The 12,242-nt window shown below is 42.2% G+C and overlaps 1 protein-coding gene across 2 annotated transcripts in view; it reads right to left on the bottom strand.

The window, feature by feature from the left end:
• Positions 1–10,327, bottom strand: part of LOC140477002 (uncharacterized) — a 67,159-nt gene extending 56,832 nt beyond the window's left edge. The window contains exon 1 of one of the 2 annotated variants that reach the window (XM_072570075.1): positions 10,053–10,327. In XM_072570075.1, the coding sequence (XP_072426176.1) occupies positions 10,053–10,122 (70 nt within the window). In that variant the 5' untranslated portion in view covers positions 10,123–10,327. The remainder of the gene's footprint in view (positions 1–10,052) is intronic. The other variant, XM_072570074.1, reaches the window with a different exon arrangement.
• Between the last annotated feature and the right edge of the window lie 1,915 nt (positions 10,328–12,242).

Genomic DNA, 12,242 nt, shown 5'->3' on the forward strand with positions numbered 1-12,242 from the left:
CTCATGTATATAAATTTTTCCTCCCTAAATCATCCATCCAGGCTCACATTCCCTATTCCTGAACTTGATAGCACGTGACACAGATTAAAAACTTTGAGATAATAAAATGGAAAGAGCAAGCCATTCAGCCTTTCAAACTTGTTCCGCCATTCAACAGATCACACCTGATCTGCCCTAGGCCTCAACTCTCCTTTCATGCTAATTCCTCAGAGTCCTCAACTTCTGGATATATCACAAACCTATTTTTTTTAAAAAATACTTTCATTGATTTAGCCTCAGGGTAGAGAAGTCTAGACATTCACTACCTTCTGGACAAAAAGAAATTTCTTTGCCCATCACAATTTAAAATGAGTGCCCTTGATTCTGTAGCTATCTCCTAATGTCATTCAATACTCCCCATTTGTAGAAACATCTTATCAACATCGACTGTCACCCTCAGAATGTTGCGTGCTTCAATAAGATCACTCTTCAAAACACTAAAATCAATAAAGGCCGACCTATTCACCTGTTCTTGAAAAGTCAATCTTACATCTCAGTAATTAACCTAGTGAAATGCTTCTGAACTAGCTCCAATGCCAGCATATTATTTCTTAAATGTGGGGACCAGACTGTACTCCAGTGAGAGTGCCAGTGTGTGCGTGTGTGTCAGTGCGAGTATGTGTGTGTGTATATAGTGCAATGGTGGTCACCTGTAATGTGACATGAACCCCAAGGTCCTGGTTGAGGCCCTCTCTATGGGTACCAAACTGGTCCAGGACATTTGGCCTCGGACCTTCGGGTGACCATCCTCCAAGGTGGACTTCAGGACAGGCAGCAGAGAAAAGTGGCCGAGCAGAGGCTGATAGCTAAGTTCAATGCCCATAGGGAGGGCCTCAACCGGGACCTTGGGGTCATGTCACATTACAGGTGACCAACATTGCACTACACACACAGACATGCACACAGACACCCCCTCACAGACTTAAGACACTCTGCACTCACTACACACACTTTCTCACACTCTCAACCCACAATCCAGACAGACACACAAAGACCCACCACACGCACACATATTTTGTGGGGTGAATTTGTACTTTCAGGGTTACATTGTACTTTGCTCAAAAACTGCATGAATTTATGTAAAACTCTCTTATCTCACTTTTTAGATTAGAATCAATCTAAGCATCATGGCATAGACAGAGAACACAGGGGGCCAACACCTTCAACATATTGTCTAGCTATCACCATTGTTAACAGCTAACCAGAGAATGCAACTTTTTTTAAAAAAGGTTTTGTGATTTACACATGAAAGAAATGAAATTATCACTGTATTCTAACAGATGAAAGGCTTAACAGAATCAATTTTTCAATGTATAATTTCAGTTACGTCACACAGCAAACTTTTGCTATCAATTCTGTGTTACGATCGAGCCCTCCACTATCACCTGATGAAGGAGCGTCGCTCCAAAAACTAGTGTGCTTCCAATTAAACCTGTTGGACTATAACATGGTGTTGTGTGATTTTTAACAAAGCATCATGCCTGTGACATGAAGTCAATCAGCATTCACTTCCCTCTTTACTCTAGACAGAAATTTCACAAGTTCCAGGTCCATCTGAGCTCAACCATCTAAAAGAAGTGGAAGTAATTATTTCTTCCTTCACTGCGTTCTATTGCAATTTCAAAGCTTTAGCCTCCAGTCTCTTTCTTGATAGAAATCTTAAATTCATTGCCATTCCAACCCCTGTATCACTACCAAATATTTGGTGCAGACTCCTTCCGAGTATTGCAAGGCTTTCTTTTTGATAAGAATTTCATACTTACCACACTGACTTATCTATAAAGACACTACAAAAGCCAGAGCACAACTGGATTTGGTAGGACTACAGAGCTTTTTTTCCATTGTTTCTACTGTCAGTTAGCAACAAGCACCCACGATATTGTCTCAAAGCCATCATAAGTAAGCAGTTTGATCATTGTTCTATTTGAGGTCCTATTTCATCATCCTACTCAAAAGTCTAAAAGGATTGTGTATCTTTGGGGAGTTAATACTGTGTAAGCTGAACCTGACCTATATCAATACCACACAGGAAAAGACAACTAAAATCCTTCCAGGGCCATATCAGTCAAGATTCTAAAATATGATACATATGTCATCTCAGGGTTTCATGCCCTGTTCTCAAATGAATTAAACTTCACATAGTACTAGTGTCGTTAAGTTTAGATTGTAGAAACTTATTGACTAAAGAAAGAAAGAACAAAGTTAAAAGGGTATTGCATTTACCTGAAAAATGAGCAGACATCTCCAGGAGTAGCAAGGACCCTGAACTTGCCATATCAAGGACACGTAATTGAGGAAATAAAGGTTAGAAATCCTGAAGCTATACTGTGCCAATTGGATGAGGAATATATAATCTGGAATGAGTAATGCTCATGGAAGGTTCTGGGTTCTATTTGCTGTCTTTACTGGGGGGAACTGATATCTGCAATGCATTGGAAAAATCACATCTGGCCCCAACACAGGCAGTAAAGCAAAAAAGAAAACAAAAATCAGTCAGGATTCCTCCACCCACTTCCTATCCAGTTAGCACAGCTGGAAGTGACAGAATTGTCAAGCATTCTGACACAAAGACAGGGCATCAGTCCATAAAGCCAGCATTAGTTTTTTACCCCCATTCTGTCATTCAGTTTCTTATTCATGCATTCCCATCTCAATGAATTTCAAGCTCTTCATGATGCTGAGATCCTTTGTCACCAGTGACTGAGGAGGACCACCACTTTTCATTTTTTTTTCTTTCTTTTTTTTTCTTTTTTTTTTCTTTCAAAGTGCACAAATCTTTATTCAATTTCCACCACCAGGAAGATAGGAAAAACACCCGAGTGGCCAGTGACAAGCACTGCCCTTCAAACCACAGGGCAATGCTGTGTGAGCAAAACAGTGAAAGGAAGGGTAGGGACTAAATCAAAATAGAGTTGGACGGGGAAATAATACACTCCACTCCCTGCGGCGCCCACCTCTCTCTGAACGACTCCAGGGTGTCGGTGGACACCGCGTGCTCCTTCTCCAAGGACACCCGGGCTCTAACGTAACCCCGGAAGAGGGGCAGGCAGTCGGCCCTAACGACCCCCTCCACGGCCCGCTGCCTGGACCTGTTGATGGCCAATTTGGCCAGGCCCAGGAGCAGACCCACGAGGAGGTCCTCGGACCTGCCCTCCCTCCTCCGTACCGGGTGCCCGAAGATCAGGAGCGTGGGACTGAAGTGCAGCCAAAAGCAGAGGAGAAGGTTCTGACCACCACTTTTCAATGAGAAGCTGACAGGAAGGTAATTGGACAGAGGGCAAGGGTCCAGGTGAAGGGAGCTGGGCAAGAGTGCCCACTGTAAATAGAGGATTCCTGCTTAAAGGAGTGGATTGAGAGATGGTGACAGAAATGGGCCAAATAGGACGAGACCAGATTGGGATGTCTGATTGGTGCAGACAAGTTGGACCAAAGGGTCTGCTTCCATGCCACATGACTGAGTGTTTGCATGCCAGAGACTCAGCAGCATGTGAATACAGCTAAGCAATCCCAAAACCAACAGATCAGATCAAAGCTCTGTAGTCCTACCAAATCCAGTTGTGGATGATTGTTGACAGTTAAACAGCTCGCCTGAAGAGGAGAAGGAACAAATATCCTAACCCTCCATTATCTGAGAGTCCAGCACACATCCATGCAGAAGCATGGCACTTCTGGCTGAAGATAGTGGTTAAGTGGACAATCCATCTTTGCCTCTGCCTGATATTCCAAAAGGTCATTCTTCAACTCATTATTTTTCATTAAATTAATTTGGTGGGAGCAGGGGTGGGGGGGTTGTGCTGGAGGTCAATCCTCTCAGTCCCAACCCATCACTGCAGAAGTTCTCCAAGATCGTGCCTTCTACCCAACCATCTTTAGCTGCTCAAATCAGTGACCTTCCTTTCAACATAATGTCAAAAGTGGGGATGCTTACTGATGATTACATAATGCTTAACACCTTTAGCAGTGACTCAGATACTGAAGCAGTCAATGTCCATCTTAAACAATAGAGAATCTATGTCACACCTTAACATTCAGTACCGTTCCAATTATAGATCCAACAGTCTGATTCTCCAATTTACATTATTCTGGGGATTACAGAAACTGAAGTACAACAATCAGGTTAATACAGTGGCTACTAGAGCAGGTCAGAGACTGGGAACTATACAACTGGTAATTCACCACCCAACTCCCCAAAGCCTGTTCACCATCTACAGGGCACAAGTCCTGAGTGGGGTGGAACATTTCCCACTTGCTTTCAACACCACTCAAGCAGCTCCAAGTCAAAGGAGTATACTTGATTGGCACCCATTCAACACGAACCACTCTCTGACTTAGTAGCCACAGTGTTAGCCAGATACAAAATTCACAGCAGCAACTCACCAACGGTCCTCTATGCATAATCTCTACTACCTCGAAGGGCAAGAGCAGCAGTTGCACATGAATATTACCTCTCCACTTCCCACAACAAGATGTAGAACTACATCACTCTGTTCCTTCACTGTCACTGGATCAAACTCCTGGAATTCCTGCCCTAATAGAATTGTATATATATGTACACCACATCAGGTGAAGGAGGTGGCATACCACCATCCTCTCAACGCAATAATGGCCCAGAGCAGCAATGCCGTCCTCTACCAGAACCCTGGCTCTGGGTGGGTTACTCTTTGGAGGATCGGTGTGGACTTGTTGGGCTGAAGGGCCTATTTCCATACTGTAGGGAATGTAATCTAGTCTACTAGAATGTTGAAAGGATTCTCCAATTCTTCCTTGCAGAGAGAACTAGTGTCCATCTGCCACCATCTCCACCCTCCTCTTAGCACAGCTTGTTCGCTCACTGTACAATTTCTCCTTCAATTCCACCCACTCCATATAAACAAAAAATGGAGAATGGGTAGGTGCATGACTCCAAACTATGCCTAGCTTATTGAGACATCCAGGAAATACTCCTTGTTCCAGTTCTACTCAGGTCCCTTCCCTCGTCTCCTTTACCATTATATTAATTTATCAGGGTTTTTTCTTGCTCACATCCTCAAATGGAAATATTCATCAACTTGGTTTATAATTTCCACTCTTCTGACATCATCATATGTCCATTTCTGATTTTCTCTCCCCTTCCTTGACTGGGAATAAGATATCAACTGATATTGACCAGTAAGCCTCCCATAGGTAACCTGACACTTGCTCACATCCACGTTCTATACAGACTCCATTCCAACTCCCAATTTCTCCATCTCTGTTCCATCTGTTGACAAGAAATATTCTTCTATACTAGTGCTTCTGACATGTTTTCCCTGCATCAACTGAGGAATTCCACCCCCTCCCCCAACAAGATCATGGTTGATAGAGTCCATTCTATTTCATGGATTTATGCTCTCACCCTTTCTCATCCATCACAGACCATGACAAGTTTCCGCTCAACTTTACTTTCCATTCCAACACTCTCCATATTCAATGGAGAATTTTTTGCTATCTCCATCACCTCCTGCAATGAGGCTATCAAACAAATTTTCTCCAGCTTTCTTCTTTCAGAATTCTAAAAGGTATCTTTTTGCAACAGCGAATTGCAAATGCTGAAAATCTGAAACAAAAACAAATTCCACAGGGCCGATCACATCTGTAGCGAGAGATTTATCGTACAACTTTTCCCTTCTGGTTCAGTTTCTCCGTACTTCCCCTTACATTTAGTCAGCTGCTATCCTGACTTTCACAACTGATCTAGACCTCTCTGACTGTTTCAATCAGATCACCTCTCATTCTTCATTTCAGAGAGTATATTCAGACTTTCATCATAAGACAAACTTCTCATCCCAGGGACCCAATCTAATGAACCTTCATTGTACCACTTCCAAAGCAAGTGTTTCTGTCCTTAAATGAGGTGAAGTCAAAGTCACTTCCTTGCCAAAGTACCATTTGACAAGCAAAACTGAAGTCAATGAAGATCAGGAGAAACTCCCCATTGGTTGGAGTATTATCCAACATATTGGGAGGAGGTTGTGGTTGTATGAGGTCAGTCATATCAGCCCAGAACTTTGCAGTTAGAGTTTTTCAATGTACAGTTCGAAATCCAGCCATCCTCAACTGCATCAAATGAGCTTCTGTCCATAGTTTGATCGGAAATGAGAATGGTTGCTGATGACGATATTTATATCACCCACAACCTCGGGAGAAGTTGGAGCACCATCTTCCTACTTGAGCTGATAAGTAGCAAGCAACATTTGTACCAAAAAAGTGCCAGATGAGCATCTCCAACAATCAAGATTCTGACCTTTTCCCCTTGATATTCAATGCCTTTACCATCACTGAATCATCCACCATTGCCCAGAAATTGAACTGAACCAGCTAAATAAATACTGTGGCTAAGAGAGCAGGTCAGATGCTGGGAATTCTATGGAGTGTAACTCGTTTCCCGACTCCTCACAGATTGTTTGACACCCGAAAAGGTGCAAGTCAGCAGTTTGATGGAATACTCTTCACTTGCCTGGGTGAGGGCAGCTCCAACACTCGAAACTTCAAAGAAACTAATTGACTCAAATCAGAACCCTCACCTACCATTAAGAATTCACTCCCTCCTCCTCCAGTGCACAGTGTCAGTAGTATGTAATATCTATCAGATGCACCAAGGTTACTTCAAAAGTATCTTTCAAACCCATGAACTTTACCACCTAAAAAGGCCAAGGGCAAAAAAGGATACCTGCAAGTTCCCCTCCAAATCGCACACCACCCTGATGTGGAGCTACGCCCAATAATTCCTTAATCACTAAAGTCCTTCCCTAACAGCATTGTGGCGTTATCACTATGCCATAGGGCGTGTAGCAATTTAACACAGTGGCTTCTCGTCTTAAAGTTAATTAAGGATAGACAACAAGTGCTAGCCTTGCCAGTGATGTTTCAATCTCATGAACGGGTTAAAAAGAATTATGGCCTTGTCTGTCTTCCCATGACCTCTCCACTGCCAAGGACACTGCATTTTGCTACTTTCCAATTCCTTCTGGCTGCCTGCCAGGTGATCCATTCAGCTGAGGACAGGAAAGGAGGTAAAATCTGTTTAAGGTAATATCATTAAATTTGACACAACTTTCCATATCAGATTTTCTGCTTTCCTACCTCAACTCCATCCTGATGAAGCCAAGACATAGAGTCATAGAGATGTACAGCATGGAAACAGACCCTTCGGTCCAACCTGTCTAGTGAGCAAGTAATCAGTTTATAGAACAGTCCCATTCAAGAAATTGTGGAAGCAACAATAATGATTCGTTCAAATGCAAATTAAACAGCACAAGTATTTTGAGGCATGACACATAATAAGGGAGGAGATAAGCAGCTACCTTTAGTCCTCTTGGGTCTTCCAGACTTTCTCTTACGACGTTTTAATCTGTTGGATATTACTAGATGATGGTTGATTGCTTTCGTTGATTAATAATTCCAACATCATTGTTTCATGCAACTACCAGGCTGGTTGAAAGCAAACTAGACATACAGACAGACACTGGTTTTCTTGTTGAGATAGAGACAACTAACTTGCGGACAGATATTGTCATGGCATGATGCCTAACCTTCACAAGAAGGTTTTCTGTGCAACCACATTCTGAAGAATCTGAGTTATACTGCATACTTCAGATTCACTGCTTCGACCCTAACTCCAAAGAGACAGTGCTTCGACATGTTTGAAGAGGAGGAGCAACTGTTGGTCAACATTCCTCCCCGAACATTATATCACTGTCGACAGGTCTAACTTATTAATCCTCTTTTCTGATTCCTATGTTTGACTTCACAACAAGGTCAGCCCTTGGGGAACATGGGCTGAACTGAGAGCATGGCAAAATATTATACAATTGTCGAGTCTTTCTTAGAAAAGCAATCTCAGATCATTTTCTCAGCCTGAAATAAAATATCTTGGAAAAAATGTATAACGCTCAAACAGTTCTTGACAGACTTAAAAATCCACAGAATATTTCTGTGCTGTTGGGTCAGCAGCATGATGTGGCAAGCTAGTGGCAGAGATGAATGGGAGGGGATCAGGCAATATTTATCCAAAATAATCACTCAAGAAATGAAACTGATGAAACCAAACAGATGCTGAGGCCTTAGTCTCTTAGCCTTCAAATAATTTGGCATCTCATGTCATTGCACAGGGTGACCTTAGTGTCTCAAACAGGAAGGACTACGTTACAGAACAAATTAGTCATAGCAAGTTTTGAGAAGATTTGTAGCTCATGTTGAGGTTCTGGATCGAGTTAGACCCCATCTACCACCACCTGAGAAAAAGAACAGGAAATGACATCACCAACCCAAACACAAATAGAAAACACGAATCATCAGTAGTGCTTCGCCTGGAGGCCCACTGAAGATGTTACCTAATAGGGTGATGAAACGTCTGGAAATGAACCTTCCAGCTCGGTGAGCAAACCTACATCCAAAAATAATCATACTGGAGTTCAAAACAAATTTGTAGGCTAAGTGGAAATAACATGGAGTGGATTTGCAAAACAGTGTTTGAAAAAAAACCATAGAGAAATTAAGAACTTTTGCCCCACACAGAATTTGGTAGGAATCACATTGCTTGAAAAGATGGTGGAAGCAGAAACCCTCAACACCTGGATACATACTTGAAATACCCTAACCTATCGCGCCATGGAACAAAAACCAGAACGATTCATTTTAATTGGCCTCAGTACTGTGCCACTACATCAGTGATTATATCCAGTGTAAAGCTCAAATTCAAATCCTCTGACCCAAAGGCAGTGTTTGAAGCTGAACCAATGACATTTCATTCAGTCATCTTTTCATCAAATTCTATAGCAGACGTCTGACAAAAGTTAGCTCAATTTTTCTCTCCAAGATGCTGCCAGACCTGCTAAGTCTCTTCAGCAATGTTTTTGTTTCAGATTTCCAGCACCTACTGTCCTTTAGTTTATTCTAGAGTCCATTTTGTTTTCCTAACTACTAAGACATAACTTCTAATTGCATAGTATCCGCCATATCAATACATTCGAAATCATTTTGCAGCCAAATAAGACATTAAAAAATTGTTGCAATGCAACCAGTGGTAAGCAATTTGTGCACAGCAAGATTCACATTAAGAAAGAGGCCAGATGTTCTGTTTTGGAGATGATGGATGAGAAGATACATTTTGGGTCAGGACATGAGAGGAACTGCCCTGCTCCCCTTGAAAACGTGCTGCAGGATCTTTTGTATCTACTGGATAGGTCAGGTGGAGACTCAATTTCATGCTTCACCCAAAGGGGAGCACTTCAGAGTGTTACACTTCCCTAGCACTGGACAGAAGTGTCAGCCTAAACCATGTGCTCAAATCTCAGGAATGGAGCTTGAATTCACAGTCTACTGGCCCAGAGATAAGAACACTACAGCTTGAAACGACCCATTTGGAGAATCAAGTTGAGTTCAAACATTTTGCCTGATGTATTTCACTAACGGTCCTGTTTACTTGAAACAACCACACTATGTACCTTGATTTCATTCGGATTCCTATAGATGACAACAATAACAACATTTCATTTTAGCTAAGGTCCAAGGTCAGTAATCAGCCTTAACTTCTATTCGCCTTTAGTACAAACATTGATAAAAACAAGGCATCCTTGAATGCACTTATTAAGCTTATCAACTGTTATATAATCTGACACCGTTTATCAGCTTTAAATCAAAACTGGTGCAGGGCAAGTCGAATCATGGATGCATACAGAGATTTAATTTTAACTGTGAAAGTAGATATTTAGGTGTGAATATGGTAGTATGCCCTGCTTTATTCAGCGTTATATCAGATAATGCTGCGTTCAGAACTGGAAAGCAGGTTTCACAGAATTATGATTTGCTCGTCCCCGTTATGAAAATGTCCGTCATAATACCCCAGAATAATAAAAATGAATTTTCAACATCGAGGTGGGGGCGGGGAGAGGGAAGAGTGCAACATTAAGACTGTTAAGCAGTCATGCTCTGGGGGGGAAAAAAAAGAGATAAAAGAATGAATTAATTAAATCCTCTTCCCAACCCCGACGCACCTGGACTCCTTTGCTTCGGTTGGAATTCCTCATGTAGACTCGCTGCATCTTTTGCTGCGTCTCCGGGCATTGTCGAACCGGCTCTCAGAATGAATGCGGCGGGTTCATTTAGGCGAAGCAGCCAGCTTGTGTTGTTTGGTTATCCCTACACCTGATCCTTCAGCAGAGCTGGGGGGGGGGAGGGGCAATACAGCGAGAGCAAACGTCTGCGGGCTGCGTGTGTGTTTGTGAGGCCGCAACTGAGAGTGCGCTGCACCAGCATCCCCTCTGACAGTGCACTCTACCGTACTTAGCTGTGTCATGCTAGATGATGTCAGCAGGATTCTGGAGAAAAATCAGGGTGTGTACCAGGCACTGCAGAGTGAGTGAGGGAGGGAGAGAGGGAGAGAGAGAGAGAGCTCGGTGGCCAAATAGAAAGCTCTCGTCTCCAATCAATACTGCAGAATAAGAAGCCACTTTTCCAGCACCTGGGGCTAATTGCATCACTCTGATCCTGTTTTCCACTCTGGAGATGAGCCTTATTTTTGTAACCTTTGTTAGATTAACGTTTCCCCCTTCTTTTAGATATTCATTTTAAATTCAAGCAGTGTCTGTTTAAACATCAGCAGGACTGCCACTAGTAATAATAACTGAAGCACAAAGACCATCAATGAAAATGTAGGGGAGAAGAGATAGCCTCGTTTGTTGAGAGTAAGGGGGCTCTCTCTGTTAACGTGAAAACGTAGATTATTAACCCCTGCCTGGGTAATAACCGAAAAAAAACATTCAATACGAAAGCAGGCGGACGTGGATCGGATTGTCTTTAATTGCCAGAAATACAAAAAGGAACTGCATTAAGCCAGCCCCGCGGTTAAATGTATCCGCTTTTTCAAGGTCTGTACGTTCTTAACACATTCTAAAATGATAGAAAGCTATAGTGCAGAAGGGTTGCACCTCATGTGAGAACAAGAGGGTGTGAATTATTTCTGTTCCAAGCAAACACTCATTCTGAAGGGTTATCAACAACAATGATTTGCATTTAGAGAGTGCCTTTCCTGTGTTTTTTTTAACCTCAAACCGCTTTACAGGAGCATTTATCAAACAATATTTTCTAATCACAGAAGCTTGTTGAGCCCAAAACATTGAATGCACTCAAGGAGTTAGACCTACTTCTTGAGAGTTAAAGGAATCAAAGAATGTGAGAAGAAAGCAGAAACAGGATACTGAGTTGAATGATCTGTCATAATCCTACTGAATGGCGTATTCCTGTTCCTATTTTCTGTGCTTCTAAAGCAAGGGAGTTGCCTCTAGCTGCCTCAACCACTGCCATATAAACTGGTTTTCTGGTCATTTATCTGATGAACGTTTGTGAGATCTTGTACTTGAAACAGTGGTTCAACAGTGACAACTTTAAAATTACATAATTAATTGTGAAATATTAAGATGTTCTTGGGCCATAACAGGCACAAGGTAAACTCCTTTGGTAATTCAGGAAGAACAATTACAATAGATTTTGTTGGTTGTTGTCTTCGATTTCAATATTTGTAGGTGGGCTTGGCCAGTATTGTTACTCATCTTTGTGACCCTGGAGAAGGTGGTAGTGAGCTGCTTCTTGAACCACTGCAGCCCAGGGACATATACACACTGCACTGATTGGAAGGGATTTCCAGACACAACAACACAGGAGGAATTGAAAAATACTTCCGAGGCAGGATTGTAAATGGCTTGGAAGGGAATTTGCAGGTGATGTTCCCATGCCTATGGAGCCCTTGTCATTCTAAATAAGAGGTTGTGGCTTTGAAAGGTACTTTGCTGAGTTATTACAAAGTCTTGCAGATAATATAAATAGTAGCAGTTTGTACTGAGTTCAAATTCCACCATCAGCTGTAGCAGGATTTGAATCCAGGTTCCCATAACACTATCTGGATTAACAATCCAGCAATAATACCACTAGGCCATCACTTCTCCACTTCCTGAGGTTCCTGACAGATGCTGGTCTTTAGGCAATTCAATTCATGTCACAAGATGTCAAAATGAATTGATAAAGGCAGTAGATACAACAAAGGTTACAGGCACTGATGATATCCTAGCAGTAGTATCATAGAGATGTACAGCATGGAAACAGACTCTTTGGTCCACCCCATGCTGCCCAGATATCCCAAATAAATCTATTTCTATTTGCCAGCATTTGGCCCATATCCCCCTGAACTC

Source organism: Chiloscyllium punctatum, chromosome 5, assembly GCF_047496795.1.
Source record: "Chiloscyllium punctatum isolate Juve2018m chromosome 5, sChiPun1.3, whole genome shotgun sequence".
NCBI classification, from domain to species: domain Eukaryota; kingdom Metazoa; phylum Chordata; class Chondrichthyes; order Orectolobiformes; family Hemiscylliidae; genus Chiloscyllium; species Chiloscyllium punctatum.